The 18,712-nt window shown below is 36.3% G+C and overlaps 2 protein-coding genes across 6 annotated transcripts in view; both read left to right on the forward strand.

Moving 5' to 3' along the window:
- arhgap21a (Rho GTPase activating protein 21a) overlaps nt 1–3,315 on the forward strand; it is a 93,360-nt gene extending 90,045 nt beyond the window's left edge. For all 4 annotated transcript variants that reach the window (XM_030122874.1, XM_030122872.1, XM_030122870.1 and 1 more), the window contains one exon: nt 356–3,315. In XM_030122874.1, the coding sequence (XP_029978734.1) occupies nt 356–2,080 (1,725 nt within the window). In that variant the 3' untranslated portion in view covers nt 2,081–3,315. The remainder of the gene's footprint in view (nt 1–355) is intronic.
- Nucleotides 3,316–8,954: 5,639 nt separating this feature from the next.
- apodb (apolipoprotein Db) lies at nt 8,955–17,888 on the forward strand. 2 transcript variants are annotated; one of them, XM_030122762.1, is made up of 5 exons: nt 8,955–9,038; nt 10,275–10,389; nt 10,480–10,601; nt 12,153–12,238; nt 17,225–17,888. In XM_030122762.1, exons 2-5 carry the CDS (start codon nt 10,279–10,281, stop codon nt 17,455–17,457), a joined length of 552 nt encoding a protein of 183 aa, XP_029978622.1. In that variant the 5' UTR covers nt 8,955–9,038; nt 10,275–10,278; the 3' UTR covers nt 17,458–17,888. The 2 variants fall into 2 exon arrangements, with proteins under 2 accessions (XP_029978622.1, XP_029978623.1); XM_030122763.1 differs by lacking the exon at nt 8,955–9,038 and adding an exon at nt 10,077–10,118.
- Nucleotides 17,889–18,712: the final 824 nt, after the last annotated feature.

Raw genomic sequence — 18,712 nt, forward strand, 5'->3', positions numbered from 1 at the left:
ATTTTACAGTATATACTACGAATCAGGTGCTGCTCACCATTGCACTGCTGTTCTGCTGCTTTCCTTCCACTGGAATGGCAGAACCTACAGCTCCATCAGATCATGCTTTGCCACTGCTCTGCTACTGTCTTGCATCTGCTCCAAGGCTGGCATGGAAAACATGTGCTCCCTGTTGATCACTGTTAATGTTCCTCTCTCTGTCCACTTCTCTGGTTTGTGGCGCTTCATGGGAGCAGGTGGAGTACAGATCTGAGTTTTGAGGCAGGGGTGAAGGGTTTCAATTATCTTTGGTGTGCTCCTTGGGATTCTCAACATCACAAATATTTACTTAGTGTTTTTTCTTCCCTTTCTGCAGGGTTCCTGGGGCTCAGGGAAGGACCAGTACAGCCGAGAGCTCCTGGTCTCCTCAATCTTTGCTGCAGCCAGCCGCAAAAGAAAGAAGTCCAAGGAGAAAGCGCAGCCTAGCAGCTCAGATGATGATTTAGATTCAGTGTTCCCCAAGAAGGAAATCCCTGGCCAGAAGCCAAACCACCATGGCCTTCAGTCTGAGACGCAGAGCGAGACACGTCCAAGCCCAAATGCAAAACCCAGCGCAAAGCAGCAGATACACGCAGAGGAAAGGAAGGAGAACGGGAGTACTCTGGAGCTCACACCAAAGGCCAAGAGAGAGCACAGGAATTCATTCTTCCTAAAGGAGAAGACTCCGACCAGACGCCCCTCACCTTCCCCCTCCCCATCCCCAAACATGTCTGGATCTCCTAACATCAGCTACCAAACCGCTCCTGCAGGGAAGTCGTCCTTGTCCGATCCGCCATCCCTGGATGAAAACACCTCTGACCTCGGCACTATGAGTTCTGGAGCTTCGGTGCCACGGTCCCGACCCAAGAAGTGGACCTTAGGACTGTCCACAGATCAGTCTGCTGGACCAGGAACTGGACTGGGAGTAAACGCAGGAGCCTCTGCTGGTGCTGAGGTGAGCTCCATAACCTCTGATTACTCCACTACTTCTTCTATCACTTTCCTGACTGGAGCCGAGTCCAGTGCGCTCAGTCCAGAGCTGCAAGGAGGGGAAGAGGCCGATGATGAACGCAGCGAGCTCATCAGTGAGGGACGGCCCATGGAGACGGACAGTGAAAGTGATTTCCCTGTTTTTGCCCCGGGTGGGGGCAGCAGCCAGTCTACCCCCTGCCCAGAGCAACCTCAGACTGAGCATGGGGGTCAGGGAAAAACTGAAGCGAGAGGCGGGGCAGGTGAGGGGAGCACCACGCCGAAAATGGAGTCGCGGCGTCTTTTCCCCTCGCATCGACTAATAGAGTCCGACACCCTGTCCAGGAGGTGGTCCTTAAGACACAAAACAGACAGTGAGTCATCAGTGGAAGGGGTAACTAGCAGTGGGGAGCGTGGCGAGGGCAGGTCGGAGTCTTCCACGCGTTTGTCTCGGGTGCTGGAGGTGATGAAGAAGGGGCGGTCCACCAGCAGCCTCAGCTCGTCCTCACGCAGTGAATCTGAGCGCGCCGAACCGGCCTGGCACCTTAAGATCACAGAACGCCTCAAGTTCAGGTTACGCACGTCGGCTGACGACATGTTCAGCGTCAGTACACAGAAGAACCGCCCCCCCGACGGCCGCGGGAAGAAGAAGAACATCCGCAGGAGGCACACCATGGGCGGGCAGAGAGACTTCGCCGAGCTGGCGGTCATCAACAACTGGAGGGAGCAGGGCGGAGTGGAGCAGGTGGCCGAACTGTCCGCCGTGGACCGCCTCAAGCCCCGGTGCTCCTCTCAGGACTTCTCCATCAGGGACTGGATTGCAAGGGAGCGCTGTGGGGGTGCAGGCTCCGAGTCCAGCACGGAGGTGGCACCCAAAGCTGAACCTGAGGACGACCATCCTGAAGCCCAGGATGCGCCTCCGGAGAAACCCACCATGTCCGCCTCCCCTGGCGCTCAGCCGGCAGCGGGGGAGCACGTCAACGGTAGCGGTGCACTACAAGGAAAGTCCAAGGCCGCACTCGGAGCCGACCCACACCCACACAAACTCTCTGGAGCACAGGTCGTCCGCTCACGGTTCTACCAGTATCTGTGAAACGGCAAGAGTCGTCTTGTCTAGTGTGTATGAGGGGAAAAAGGAGAATGGAAGTGTGTTTGTGTGTGTGTTGGTATTTTAGCGAAGGTTACTGCACAATATTTTTTCTACAAGTATCCCTTCTGTATCTACTGTACATACTGTGTATAGGCTTCCATGATTGTTACTGGAATAATGCTGAAGATGTCTATGTGTGTAATTCCACTGATTCGTTGGCCATACTGGAACAGACATGGAAATAAAACACAACCTTCCTCCTGTAAGATCAAATAATGAACGAATGTGACTTAGCTGATGATATGTGAGACAAATGAACTGTGTGGAATGTTACAGAGCTCTATTGAAACCTACAGGGGTCGACTTGACTAAAACTATTACTGAAGAACCCCAGACGACTCTGCAGGAGGAGGCCTTTTTTCTAAAGAATCACGGTTCAGTTCTTCCTATTGTAAGCGGTATGAAGAATGTATTACTCCTATATTTGGACTAACACTATTTGCTTGTGACAATACTGTCATTTTCAAAACAATATGTATTTTTTTGCCTGTACTTGAAGTATGTGGGTTTAATCGAGGGCTGCTTTCTGAGCTGGGTGCTGTGGGAAGTTCTTGTTTCTTTTTTTTTTTTTTCACAGTACTGTCACAACAGCCAGATATTAGCTTGAGGGACTGGAGGATTATTATAGTTTTATCAAATAAAGACTGAAAAAATGTAATGAAATGCTGATACTATGGTATGTAATGCTTGGTACAGTAGTTTTTATTTCCAAACTTGTTCAGTTATAGTCCAAAAAGTACATTTTTACATATGTGTGATTATTTTTATCTAAAAAAAAAATAATAAAAGTGCCTCTTTTGTTTTTCTGTTTTGTTTTGTTTTTTTAAACTGTTTTTACCAACAGTTGTCGAAACGAGACAGATTTTAAATACATTTGTAGGAAACCATAATCTACCAGGCATTCCAGAGATCTTGTTTTCATTCGGGGTTTTCCTTTTTTAGTTTCTGACATCGGAGCATCTACATTTCTGTCAGTGTATGTTTCCTTTTCCCCCTGTGTATAATTTAAATGCAGTAAAATGCATGGGCGTTAAACCTTGGGAGATCAACCTACAGACCTATCTTGGAAACTGCATGAGACAATGTTTTGTAAACAGTAACGTCTCGCCTGTGTACAGCATCACATGGCTGCAAAGCCCTTCCTCAACAAACACTGGAAATAAATAATCTTTATTAGACTGCGTTGTCTGTCTGGTCTTATTGCTTTGGAAGTTACTGTCATCAGGAAGAATTAGAGTATTTTAGCACATCTGTTTCCTGTTTCTACTACAGTGTACACCCTGAACTGTGCAGTTAAATCCTATAATAGCTGGAATAAGACATGATCCTGCATCAGTTACAGAACTACAGAGGAGAAGCAAGTTGAGCTTTAAGTTTTTTTTTTGTTTTTGTTTTTTTCACTTTACAGTTATGTTGAAATTAATATAAAGCACCAGGAAACTGACTCAGGGAAACCTACAACTGTCAGATTAACTAAGTAAAATTTATTTAAATAGCACTTATCACACAGAAAACGTCACAAAGTGCTTTACAGATTAGATGTTCATGAGATTAGGTACGGATGTGTGTGGAGCGAATATTTACGGCAGTGTTTCTGAAGTAATATTTTGGTTTGTGTGGAGGGAACATGATAACTTGCTATAAAAAAGAAAAAAATCAATTTAAATTGTTTTCATGTTTGATCTTAAGTTAAAATGCACCTTACTATTGCAAAAAAATTTAATTAAGGATTGAAAGATAAGTGATGGTTTTCTAAAGTAAAATCTCATTTTTTTTTGTGCACTCTAAGAAATAAAATGTTGGAATGAATTAAAAATTTAATGCAACTTGTTCCACAAAACATGGTTATTTAAACGTAAAAAGATGTTGCAGTTGCAGTTTGCACACATAAATCCAAACCAATACTGTTGATTAGAAAATGTAATTAAGTTGTAGCATTAAAACAACACCTTACTTTAGATTTATTGACACAATTGCTTTGGATTTATTAGTAGTAGTTTTTATCTTTGCGATGAACTGCAACATATTTTTACATTTAAATAACCATGTTTTGTGGAACAAGTTGCACAACACTTTTAATTAATTTCAACATTTTATAGAGTGCATGTTTTAGAAGTCACAGAAATAAAGCATCAATACAAACCACACGAGCATCTGAATGTGACGGTCTGTAGTGTCCTCTGAGTGTGTGTGTTTGTCAGTACACAGTAACTCAACATGTTAAAAAGAAAAAATGAAAAATCACAACAATAATATCAATAATTAGTAATATCAATAATTTTAAAATTCATTTCTCATTAGTAACAGTCAACCCACATGGTTTTTTCAAGGCCGGTACTGATTATAAGCAATCAAGGAGACTGATTTGGAATTTGGAAAAAAAAAAAAAAAAAAAGGGGAAGTCAAATTTAACCATAAGTAACAAGAACAAGAAATGTTCAAATGTATTTAACCCTTTCATGCACGAATTATGAGAACCTTAATCAAATTTTTTTCCTGAGTGTTATTATTCCTATTTAGGCATGAAAAAAACAATGTGATAGAAAATTTTCTTCTGAATAATAAATTAAAAAATAAATAAAATAAAAATAATTTTTAAAAAAATTAAAAAAAAAAAAAAACATTTAAAAAAGTAATAATGACAAAAAATTCTTATGAATCTATTTTTCATGAAGTTGCAAAAATGTCCACTCAGCTGGACACCACACTTTTAATTTTTGACACACAGAAACATGTATTTACTGATAAATTGTGTGAAAACTATGGGGAGGGCTTGTGATTCTTGGGGTTTATCCTCAGGAGAGATCTACAGAATGTTACCAATTCATGTCAGAAAAGACATGTAGTGTCTTAAAACTTTAATAAAGATATGTGTAAAGAAAAAACAAAAAAACAACGAAAAGAACAACAAAATCCATGAATATATAAGAGAACAGCTGTAGAATAGCTGTCCACTGTAGTGACCACTATGCACGAAAGGGTTAAGATAAATAATGTGTAATATTTCAGCCATATTCAGTCGGTTTTCAGACTTTAATTATTGACGACATGGAGCCAATGATTCAAGATTTATTAATTTATTTCACCACTTGTCCACAAACAAACAGTGCAGGGATATGGAAATTCTTGTGCAGGGTTTAAAACAATTAAAAGCCAAAGAAAAACACGCCTAGTCTTAAATAGGAAGCGCTTAAAAACACTGTACAAGAACAATAAAAAATAAAACAGAAAAAATATAATAAATCAATTATGAATGCTGCAACTGAGGTGTGAAAACTATAAGCGAGGAACTAGCAACATCCTGTTACTACAAACACAGACATGTTCCACTGATGAAACATGTACATAATAAATAATGGGATGTGAACAGATGTTATTCCAGATCACACTATGGGGAATAGAGTCAAAGTAACACATTTTACAAAAATAAGCTCTTAAACACCCAACTCCTCAGACATTCCATTTTGAACGCATTATTATATTTATTCTATTGTTTTACTTGGTATTTTTATTTCACTGTTTTTAATTGTACAGCTGTTTAATATCTTTAATCTATTCTTGTATTTTATTCTTGTATTTTGTTTTTTATTTATTCTTCTGTACAGCACTGTGGTTATTTTAAAGTGCTTTACAAAAGAAGTAGAGAGAGTGTAGGTGTTAATCTTCCCCTGTCAGTTGCTTTGAAAAAAAGCGTCTGCCAACTGCATAAATGTAAATGTAATGTAAATTCAGTCATTTAATTGGAACAATTAACAACACTGACCTAAATGTAAAAAACATACATGAAAATAAGGTAAGATTGCCTTTAATATGATGCTAAAATGTCTGAAACACTATACAGCACAGGTGTCAAACATGCAGTCCGGGGGCCAAATCCGGCCCGCCAAAGGGTCCAGTCCAACCCTTTGGATGAATTTGTGAAATGCAAAAATTACACTGAAAATATTAACGATCAAGGATGTTCAATCTACAGAGGGTCAGACTAGTAAAATACTATCATAATAACTTATAGATAATGAAAAAAGCTAACTTTTTCTTTTTGTTTTAGTGTCAAAAAAGTAAAATTACACAAAAATGTTTACATGTTTACATAACTTGAAATGTCTTAAGAGAAGTATGTAGTATTTTAACAATATTCTGCCTGTTATCAAATGTTTTTCAATTGTATTTGTAGATCCACTGTGATCTGTAAGTTGTGATGCATATGTATAAATGATAAACTAAGGTGTAATATTGTTAAAATTACACTTATTTTTCTTAAGAATTTTCATATTTGTTCATGTTGCGTTCAAGTACGGTTCGTAGATGTAAACATTTTAACTACGGAATTTTACTTTTTTCACTCAAAAACATAGAGAAAACTTAGGAGTTGATATTCTTTCTAAGTTCTTATCCTATTATTTACATTATTTTATTGGTCTGGCCCACTTTAGATCATATTAGGCTGTGTGTGGCCCCTGAAATAAAATGAGTTTGCCACCCCTGCTATACAGTGCTTTGGGTTGGAACCATAATAACAACATTTTGTTCATTTTCAGGCTGGTTCTGCAAACACTATATGAACCAAAGTATTCTGCACTGAATTCAGTTGTTTCATTCATAACAGATATGTGGGCTATAAAATAATAATTACACAACTGCTATAATATAGTGTGTGAAATGTGATAAACACCACTGCAGTAAGCATTTTAATTTGATCTTTAGGGTTAATTTTGCTGACTTTGTCACAACACACTTACACAATGCTTCAGTTTATTTTTTACTTATTTTCAGTCAATGCTATAAACTATAAATAATCATTCTCATTCATTATTAACCATCTAGTTTCTTCAACTCGCACTCAAGGAGAAAAATCAGCCTTAAACTTAAAAGAAATATTAATTTAACATCAATCGTGATGACTGACATGAACATTTTCATTATGATACTATTTCAAACCATATAGTGAATGTTTAAGCTGTAAGTGTGATGTGTCCCAATAGTTTTGTCCATATACAGTAGTGCAGGGGTGTCGAACTCATTTTTGTTCAGGGGCCATATTTAGCCCAATTTGATCTCAAGTGGGCCAGACCAGTTAAAAAATGACTTAATAACCTATAAATAATGAGAAATCCAAGTTTTTCTTTTTGTTTTAGTACAAAAAAACCCCCAATTAAATTATGAAAATATTTACATTTTACAAAAAAGATGTGAATAACCTGAAAAAACAGAAATTTCATTTGAAAAATTAGTGCAATTTGAGGAATATTAGGCCTTGACTTATTATTTATACATGTACATTTACACACAATGTTACATAAACATTTGGTAACAGGCAGAATATTGTTAAAATTTTCGGGTTTGGAACTAAAATTTGAACAATTTCTACAATATTCCATCTCTTATTATGAACACAACTACAAATCATAGTGGATCCATAAATGCACAAAACCTTTAGTAACAGACAGAATATTGTTAAAACTGCACATTTCGGGCTGTTCATCTTTGTTTTTATTTACGTATTTATTTGCATTTTCTTGTGAAAGAATAGTTTTGTAAATAGAAATATTTTCACAGTGTAATGTTATTTTTTTCACTTCAATATTTTCCACATAATTTTTCACAAAGAAAATTTGTAGTTGTCATTATTTATGGGTTATTGTGGTTTTTTTTTTGTTTTTTTTTTACTTGAGATCACATTGGTCTGTATGTGGAACCTGAACCAAAATTATTTTTACAACCTTGGCTGTTCAGGTTAATTTTTGCACTTTCATCCTGCGGGCCGGAATGGAACCTTTGGCGGGCCAGGTTTGGCCCACGGGCCCCATGTTTGACACCTGTGATATAGTGTATGCATGGCTGTTTTATAGATAAAAATTAAATGTCTATCTCTAAAATATTGTTTTTAGAATCCAGGTGTTAACATTAACCCTTTCATGCATGAATTATGAGAACCTTAGTTGAGTTTTTTTTTTTTTTTTTTGAGTGTTTTTATTCCTCCTTAGGCATGAAAAAAACAATGAGATTGAGGTTTTTTTTTTCATAGATTTACAAAAATGTCCACTCAGCTACACCATGAATTTTATTCTTGAAGCACAGAAACATGTATTTAAAACCCAGTATCATAAAGTGATATGAAAACAGTGAAATGAAACCATGTTTAATGCAGCTAATCTGATGTTTTCTCACATTTTAACATATTCTAATACTAGTTATTACTCCCTTCATGGAGATAATATGCAAAAAATAAATATTAACAATGGATTTCCACTTAAGAACCAATCAAGACCGGCAAAGTTACAATAATGGTATGAATTGCAGTTTATGAGATGATGCATAAGTGTCCACTGTGTTGGCTGATATGAAACTAAAACAACAAAACCCATGAATATACAAGAGAACAGCTGGAGAACAACTGTCCACTGTAGTGACCACTATGCATGAAAGGGTTAAATTTCCATCAGGAATATAAATGACTGAACAGATAAATGTCTTGTAATGTATAACTGGAAATATGGATGATATTGTTACTTTGGCGCCATCTGGTGTTCATATTAGGAACAACTGACTGGGTTCATTTTAAAGTCAATAACATATATGACTTCACACACTGTCAGCCTTGTTAAACAATGTAAGAAATATCTTTAATGAGGAAACGAGCAGCAGAAGGAGCACAGTGACGATTACTGTGGACGCTGAATGAATGAAACATTTAAGCCTTGAGAATGTGCACATGATGACAATTATGGACAATGAGCTGCTTCGTGTTGAGGAACGACGTAAGGTGAATACACTCCCATATGGTGGAGAACCAGAGAGTCAGCCCATTCTTTTTTTTTTTTTTTTTTTTTTTTTTTTGCTAGCAGCTAGTACATCAGATTGAACACTGAAGCCGTGAACCTCCACCCCTCACACAACAGAGGTAAGAACCACATTTTACATTCAAGTTAAAAGGGATTCACATTCAAATAATACACATATTTATAGTGCAAGGGCCTTTTCCAGGATTGGGCATTATTTTTGATTTTATTCCAATACTGTTACAATAATTCTACATGCAAACATATTTTTACTCTTGTGTTTATGCTTTTAAACTATTTATTTAACCCTTTCCTGCATGGTCTCATCCAAACTTCACTTAAAATCATAATATTAGCAACATTTACTCATAATTTCTGCGTTTTTGATCTGGATATAATACAAGAAAACTAAAATTACTGCATGGTTTGTCTGATTATTAATAAATATCAACTACAGTTAGATTTCACATGAAGTTTATCTAAATTAATTACATGGTAGCCTTATGGTAAGAGGCTTTTGGATACTATGATAGAAAAAAAAAATATGATTAAAGCTGTGTTGAAGCTACAAACTGTTAACTGTAATATGTACAGTCACAAAAAAAAAAAAAAAAAATTAAACCACCCTTGTTTTTTTCAGGTTCTTGTTCATTTTAATGCCTGGTACAACTAAAGGTACATTTGTTTGGACAAATATAATGATAACAACAAAAATAGCTCATAAGAGTCTAATTTTTTCAGATCTGATATCTAGACATTTTCCATGTTTTCTTCATAAAAACCAAAATTACTTCAGTTCTTACATCAATATCTATGGCATTGTTCTGCCAAAAACAGTGCTTTTAGACATTCCATGTTTTCTTTTCTGTCTGTTTTAGTCACATGGTACACACAGGAGTTAGTACTGGATTGCATAACCATTGTTGTTGATGACTTTTGATGGTCTAATAATTTTTTCTCACTAGAAAGAATCAGTTTTATAATCATTCATGCATGAAAGGGTTGATGAAACTTGGTCTATAATTGCTTATACATTTACAATATGAAGGTGGAGGTCTATGTGAACTGAGATATGTTTTGCTTTGTTACATCAACACAAAGGTAAGAAGCCAGTTGGATGTGAAGTGTTATGTGAAACCTGAAGAACAGGTGGAGCAGCTACTAGTGTTGTGTAAAGTCACAAAAGCACCACGTGAGAAGATGTGAGTCAGGCTCTGTTTTTATTACTGTTGTGCTTCTCAAACAAAAAACACAAAGTCAGTGATTTCCATCTGACTGAGGCTGCGATGTGAACGATGTAAGGTATGTACATAGGAATCACACGACCTTTGGACTTAATGTGACTTCTCCTCCTGTAGAAACATGTCAGCCACCGCCGTCCTGCTCCTGCTGCTGCCCCTGGTGTCGGCCCAGACCTACCACTGGGGCTCCTGTCCCACCCCCAAGGTCCAACCTGGGTTCGACCTGGAGAAGGTAACCCACGGGCAGAGGCTCCCACTCATGTGTTCAATGTCACACAGTGGTTTTCCACAGAGTTAATGGGATCTCTGCTCTCTGTTACAGTATCTTGGTCGGTGGTATGAGATATGGAAGCTCCCTGCGTCGTTTGAGAGAGGAAAGTGCATTGAGGCCAACTACGCTTTGAGGAAAGATGGGACCATCCAAGTGCTCAACTCCCAGTTTTAGTGAGTACAGAGGACGTTTTAGATCAGCATCATCACTATCATTATTATTATTGACCTGACAGGTTTTTTATGTGTCCCAGATTCTCCCTAAGAATCAAAGATGACACTTGGTTTGATTTCATATTACATCCCTAAATATGTTGTCAGAAAGATTTTGTTAAGGTGTAGTGTTTAGGATTTATTGAGTGAACATAATATTCATAAGTACCCGGGCTTTCCTTAAGTTTTTAGAGCAGTGTTTTTCAACTTTGGGGTCAGGACCCGATGTGGGGTCACCTGGAATTCAAATGGGGTCGCCTGAAATTTCTAGTAATTGATTAAAAAAAAAAATTACTAATAAAAAATATTTGGTGAGTTGACAGAGACAATCCCTATACATCAAAGACATGACAAACTGTGAAGCTGAAACTGAAGCACTGTGGTTCTGTTCATCTTTCAAATGTTCATTGTGGTCGGTTTCAGATGCTGCAGCTCTTTCATAATTCATAGTTTGAGTTCTTGTTTTTTCAGTATTAATTGTCAGCCATGTAAATCCAAGCTGGACTGACTGTACATATCCTGACCAAGGAAGACAAAAATCTCACTTTGTGCAGTAATCTGCACCTGGCTTTTCTGCCTCTGTCCATAATAATATACATTATATAGACTAAATATCGTCTAAAATTAACATGTATTTGTAACGTAGTATAGCAAACTATTACATGATCAAAAACAAATTAAGTTTAGCAAAAAAAAAAAAAAAAGTCTAATTTTGAATGTCTGGGGTCGCCAGGTATCTGTGATGTTAAAATGGGGTCACAAGCCAAAAAAGGCTGGGAACCACTGTTTTAGAGGATTAATTAGTTTGGGCAATTGGAAGAAGATATTTTTGCAACATTTCCAACATTAATCTTTAATATTCTGTGAGAGGAAAACAATCACACTAATTGTACTCAAAAGTCTATTCAACCCTAAATTTGGGGACTCAACAATATATAATATTTTTGATAATAAACTGCATATATACATTGACATATTTATGTATTTATGTATTATGTATTTCTACCCATACTGTACTTTAACTACTCTTTGTTCCCTTCCATTTAGATTTGTATATGTTAATATATGAGACTGATTTTGCATGTATTGGGCTTTGGCGAAAAATAGCAGCAAATAAAACCTTGAACCATGAACAGAGTTTCATTTGTACATAGTACCTGAAAATAACAATAGTTGTTTTTGTTGTTCTTGTTGTTGTTGTTTACCTTAGAATAAGCCCTTTATGTCTATATTTATCTATTGCTGTTATTTTTCTACAGTAACCCAAAGGGGACAAACTAGGTACTGGCAGTAGTGTGTATTTGTCATATAGTTTTCAACCTATAAAGAAGTGTACAGATGAACGTGAACATGGAAGGGGAGGATAAAGCCTAGCGTAAACTGTCCCAGACAAAAAATGAGAAAGTGCAGCAATATCTTTGTTTGTAGCAAAAATTGTCCTAGACAGAGGGGTTAATGTCAATTCACATAAATTCTCTTCATTTTCTGCTCCATCTTGTCACTGTGTCTCAGTAAAGACAAGACGAGGAAAGTAGAAGGCACTGCTATAGTTCCAGACGCCAGAGACGCAGCCAGACTCGGAGTGAGCTTCTCCTATTGTAAGTCCACTTTCACTGAGTTCTCCTCTGTCTAGAATGTACCTGTGTCTGCACCTGCATCTGTACCTGTATTTATATCTGAGTCTGTATCTGTATCTGTGTCTGTGTCTGTGTCTGTATCTATATCTATATCTATATCTATATCTATATCTATATCTATATCTATATCTATATCTATATCTATATCTATCTGGGTGGGGATTCAGGGTTCGGCTCTGGACTGGTTCAGGTCTTATTTGACTGGGAGATCCTTCTGTGTTCACTTTGGTGAATTTATTTCCTCTTCTGCCCCCCTGTCATGTGGGGTACCACAAGGATCCATCCTTGGACCTTTGTTATTTTCTCTTTATATGCTCCCTTTAGGGTCCATCCTGAGGAAACATGGCATTGCGTTCCATTTTTATGCAGACAACAGTCAAATCTATTTACCTTTTAAGAAGGATGACCCGCAAGCTATTAAACCCCTCTTGGACTGTAATGATGATATTAAATCTTGGATGTCATTGAATTTTCTGAATCTAAACCAGGATAAATCAGAAGTGATGGTTTTTGGCCCCAGTGTTTCAAATCACACAGCTCTTGTTGACCTGGGTTCCTTATCTCATTTGGTTAAACCGGTCATGTCAAACTTGGGTGTTAAAATGGACCCCAATCTTAAACTCGACCAACAAGTTAGTGGTATGGTCAAGTCTAGTTTCTTTCATTTAAGACAGCTTGCAAAAGTAAAGTCTGTTCTGCCCAGGGATCTATATGAAACCGTGATCCATGCTTTTGTAACCACTAGACTTGACTATTGTAATGCACTTTATGCAGGGTTGAGTGAAAATGCACTCTCCCGACTGCAGCTGGTCCAAATTGCTGCAGCTCGGCTTTGAACAGGGACACGCAAACATCAACATATTTCACCGGTTTTAGCTTCACTCCATTGGTTACCAATGCGTTTTAGAGTTGATTTTAAAATTCTTCTATTTGTTTTTAAATGTTTGAATGGCCTTGCCCCCTCCTACCTGTCCGACCTGATCCACCCCTACGCCCCCTCTCGTGCTCTCAGGTCAGCAGATCAGCTGCAGCTTGTGGTTCCTAAAACTAAAAAGAAGCTTCGTGGGGACCGTGCCTTTTCTGTTGTCGCCCCAAAGTTGTGGAACCAGTTGCCCCTAGATATTAGACAGGCTCAGTCTCTACCTGTCTTTAAATCACATTTAAAAACACACTTTTTCTCATTAGCTTTTAATCAGTGAGTGACATGTCTGTTTTTCTTTTTTTATGCTGTTTTTAACAGACTTTAACTTGTCTTTGTTTTTTATGATGTTTGTATTGTGTTGTTCTTAGCCCACTTAACACCCTGTGTTTTCACTAGTTTTATTTACTTATTTAATTCCTTGTTTAATGTTTGGTGTACGGCACTTTGGCCAGCTGTAAAGTTCTTAAAGTGCTTTATAAATAAAGTTGGTATGGTATGGTATGGTATGGTATGGTATATCTATATCTATATCTATATCTGTAACTGTATCTGTGTCAGTATCTGTATCAGTATCTGTGTCTGTATCTGTATCTATATCTATATCTATATCTATATCTATATCTATATCTATATCTATATCTATATCTATATCTATGTCTGTATCTGTATTTGTGTCTGTGTCTGTATCTATATCTATATCTATATCTATATCTATATCTATATCTATATCTATGTCTGTATCAGTATCTGTATCTGTGTCTGTATCTATATCTATATCTATATCTATATCTATATCTATATCTATATCTATATCTATATCTGTATCTGTAACTGTATCTGTAACTGTATCTGTGTCTGTATCAGTATCTGTATCTGTATCTATATCTATATCTGTAACTGTATCTGTATCTATATCTATATCTATATCTGTTCTTGTTCTTATGCTGAATTACCCAGCAGCCTCGGTGCATTCAGGACACCAGTGACCAAAAGTCCCACTCAGATGATGTTCTACTCCATCCATCCACCCTCAGTAGATGTTTATATTGTTCTTCACTGACTCAGATGTTACGTCACTGGAAACTGCAGAATAGTTTGGGTCTGACGTTTCAAACAGGACATCTAATCTGACTCATGTTGTGGATGATGCTCCTTATTCACATTCACAAGTGAAACTGTTTCTTTTTCTCTCCACATAAAACACAGAATCAAGTGTTATTTTCGAAGATTCCGTCCTCAGTCTTATTTCCCTTTTTTTTCCCTCCATATCGAAAATAGACAGTAATGAAATATGTCACACATACTTTCTAACCGAACTAAGTAGAGTTTGAACATTGCTGTACTTTTAACACAAATATCCTTACATTTTCAAAACATTCTTCTTACTTTTTCCACTTGATTGGATTTATGTTTTTTTTTTTTTTTTTTCATTGCCAGCTTCCCAATATCTACACCAATGTCAACTCAGTTAGATGAAACAAAAACACAGAACAGAAGAATAGAAAAGAAAAAGAAAAGGTGATCGATGGATTCCTCAGTTAATATCACACAAGAAATGAGACAAAGATGTCGTAAAATGGCATAAAATATAGACAACATTAAATAATTCAACAAGAAAAATAATAAAGATGACGCAACAGGATGGAAGATACATAAAATATTAAAGACAATGAACAAAACCAGATGAAAGTGTTGTTACAATGTAACAAGATAAAAACAACCTGAAAAGACGATGCTATAAAAGACATAAACTAAGTAAAAGACACAGTGAGACAAAAAAAATATGTGAAAGATGAAAATGACATGAAAGAATAACCAAGACAAAAACGATATAAAAGACAGAAATAATGTAAAAGACAAAACACTGGATGGAAATGAATATTCTTTTTTATTTTTCAGTATATTATTTTGATTTTATTTGATGTTAATTGGTTAAATCTGTTCCTTATTTCCATTTATTCCTCTGTCATGTGTCCTTGAGTTCATAAAACACATCCAGTTGTCATTCTACCAATTTATTACAGATGATGAAAAAAACAAAGGATGTGAATGGAAGTGATGGGTAAAGTTCCAGTTCTTAATCATGTAAAAGAGTAAGGAAAAACGACATCTGACACAGGCTAATGTTAGCATGTTAGCTGACTAGCATTAGCTTCTACTGCATCTGTTAAACTAGGTCTGTATGGACTCAACTGAAAAAGAATATGACTTTTATAAAGTGTTTCACATCTGAACTTGTTGCATTTTGTTCATCAGTTATTTTTTTGTGCTTTGAAGCTCAGGAAAAAAGTAAATAATGTAATGATTTTTTTCAATAAACACAGCTGAGCAATATGTGAAGTAATGCCCTGATGTAAAGACACCAATTCAAGCACTATTTAGGACACTTAATTACTAAATACATAAATAAGTAAGTAAGCAAGTAAGTAAGTAAGTAAATAAATAAATAAATTAGCAAGCAAGTAAGTAAGTATCTAAGTAAGTAAATAAGTAAGTAAATAAATAAATAAATAAATAAATAAATAAATAAATAAATAAATACAAGAATAAATTAGCAAGCAAGTAAGTATCTAAGTAAGTAAGTAAGTAAGTAAGTAAATAAATAAATAAATAAATTAGAAAGCAAGTAAGTAAATATCTAAGTAAGTAAGTATCTAAGTAAGTAAGTAAGTAAGTAAGTAAATAAATAAATAAATTAGCAAGCAAATAAGTATCTAAGTAAGTAAGTAAATAAATAAATAAATAAATGAATAAATTAGCAAGCAAGTAAGTATCTAAGTAAGTAAGTAAGTAAGTAAGTAAGTAAGTAAGTAAATAAATAAATAAATAAATAAGCAAGTAAGTATCTAAGTAAGTAAGTAAGTAAGTAAATAAATAAATAAATAAGCAAGTAAGTATCTAAGTAAGTAAGTAAATAAATAAATTAGCAAGGAAGTAAGTAAGTATCAAAGTAAGTAAGTAAGTAAGTAAGTAAGTATATAAATAAATAAATAAATAAATAAATAAATAGGCAAGTAAGTATCTAAGTAAGTAAGTAAATAAATAAATAAATAAATAAATAAATAAATAAATAAATAGGCAAGTAAGTAAGTATCTAAGTAAATAAATAAATAAATAGGCAAGTAAGTAAGTATCAAAGTAAGTGAGTAAATAAATAAATAAATAAATAAATAGGCAAGTAAGTATCTAAGTAAGTAAGTAAGTAAATAAATAAATAAATAGGCAAGTAAGTGTTTAAGGAGACTTCACTGTCAGAGCTTCTCTGTGAATGACTTCTCAAATAAATGATCATTTATTTTAACTCTAACTTTCTCTCCTCTTCTTTGAGTGAGTGGTCAGTTGAACATTTCCACAACAGTATAAAAGTAAGTAAGTAAGTAAATAAATAAGGAAATAAATAAATAAAAATGTACTCATGTGCTATATTCACATTATTTTCTTTCAGTAGAAAGCCTACAGTGTCTGCCTCCTAAATGTGCACCGCAATCTACTGCAGATTATTTGTCATTGTACATAGGATACAACGAAATGTCGCTTGGCAACACACAGGTTGGATCAGCAGTATAAAAAAAGCAGTAAAAAATTAGATAAAATAAGATAAAACAGATAGAGATCATCGGATCATCAGTATGATACAGTAAAGTGCAGGTCAGCAAGGAAAGGTGCAGGGGTAACAGTGGGGTGCAAGTCAGTGTGTGTGTGTTTGTGTGTGTGTGTGTGTGTGTACTAATCATTGTATTTCAGCTAAATAAATTGAGTGTCTCACGAAAGAAACATGTTACAGTAAACAAGTACATACACACACACACACACACACACACACACACACACACACACACACACACACACACACACACACACACACATTTAGTGTTTAGACCCATGACAGTTGACGTTAGTTTTCGTCAGTACAGCTCAGCTCTCTCCTTTACTTTACCTTCAGTAACAGAACTGAATCACTCCTTCATCTGTGTGAACCCTGCGGACTAAAGTGTGTGTGTGTACTTTTCCACCTCCTGTCCCAGTTACTCCCTACAGCCCATACTGGGTTCTGTCCACTGACTACACCAGCGTGGCCGTGGTCTACTCCTGCACCGACATCCTGCGCATCTTCCACGTGGAATACGCCTGGATCCTGGGTCGTTCCCGCTTCCTGCCTCGGGAAACCGTGGTTTACGCCCAAGACCTGCTGGTGGAAGAAGGCATCGATCTGACCAGGATGACGGCCACGGATCAGACGGGCTGCAAGGACGATTAGGACACACACCACAGACAGGGCTGCACACGCTGATATAAACCCCCTGATGGAATCATGATTAATACTAATGTGATGACGCAGCTCTTTGTCGGACACTGAGCTGGTTCCTTTAGTTTATGTGCATGTGCAGCCGTTAATAACACCTCACCTGGTGGCCAGTGTGTATTAGAATCCACCATATCCCACTCATCTGCAGCTCACTCTTTGGTTTGTTTTGGGATAAATTGTAAAACGTAATAATTGACCTCATATGATTCATTCATTCATTTTCTGAACCTGCTTTATCCTCACTAGGCTCATGGGGGTCGCTTGGAGCCTATCCCAGCTACTTACAGTACATCATATGATGTACACTTCAATTTGATCTTTTGATCCAAAGTCATCTGTGTGCATGTCAAACTCCATAATAAAGCAGTAATATTTAAACTATTTATCAGTCTCACAGTGTGAGCTTGTTATTATTTCTCTTGTCCATTTCATCAAACTTATGTTGTTTGTTTGTTTGTTTTTTTTTAACATAATGGCAGAATGGTAGTGTGGCTGCCTTTTGGTGCTGAACAAATTTGCTTTACCAAGGAAAACTTCATAAAGTATATGAGGCTCCCTTTGATATTCTACTGTCTTTAATTTGAGTTTCGTTGAGCCACATTTCGATGCCGGACCTCACATGAACGGGGGGGAGGAGAAGAAAGGGGAGAAGAGAAGGAAAGAATGAAGGGGGGAGAAAAAGGAGGAAGAAGATGGTGAAGACCCTCACAAGAAAATATCAACAATACAAACAAAAACAACCATAGTGATAATTATAATGGTAACAATAACTAGAACCAGAACTGAGTAAACTGGGCGGAAAAAAAGGAAGAAATTACAATGAAATAAAATAAATAAGACCTATTAAGTGAGAGATTTAAGACAGGAAAACGTGAACAAAACATCATAAATAAATAACGACAGCACAAATAATACCAGTAGAGTCAAAACACGAAATTCGAAATCTCTCTGTCGGGACGTTTTAGAGACAATTTGACAGATTAGTGTTGCTAAATGATCCATGTTTTTACTTTTAAAGTAATTTTTGCTTTAGTTGGACCATAAGGAATTATCCAAAAAAAGGAGGTACTTTAAATTGAAATAAATGTTGGAATGGCAATCAATTGAAGTTCGCTCTCTGACGGGACATTACTGTGTTTTGACCCAGCAACAAATCTTGACAAATCCAAATTTATGTTTTTAACTTTGTTTTCTTAAGCTGACAGAA

This window comes from Sphaeramia orbicularis, chromosome 20, assembly GCF_902148855.1.
Source record: "Sphaeramia orbicularis chromosome 20, fSphaOr1.1, whole genome shotgun sequence".
Taxonomy (NCBI): Eukaryota; Metazoa; Chordata; class Actinopteri; order Kurtiformes; family Apogonidae; genus Sphaeramia; species Sphaeramia orbicularis.

Excerpts from the sequence above, each read along its gene's own strand:
- apodb (XM_030122762.1), top strand. The coding sequence starts at position 10,279 with ATGTCAGCCACCGCCGTCCTGCTCCTGCTGCTGCCCCTGGTGTCGGCC. Across the intron at positions 10,390-10,479 it reads CTGGGTTCGACCTGGAGAAG|TATCTTGGTCGGTGGTATGA; the intron begins GTAACCCACGGG and ends TCTCTGTTACAG. Across the intron at positions 12,239-17,224 it reads CGGAGTGAGCTTCTCCTATT|TTACTCCCTACAGCCCATAC; the intron begins GTAAGTCCACTT and ends CTCCTGTCCCAG.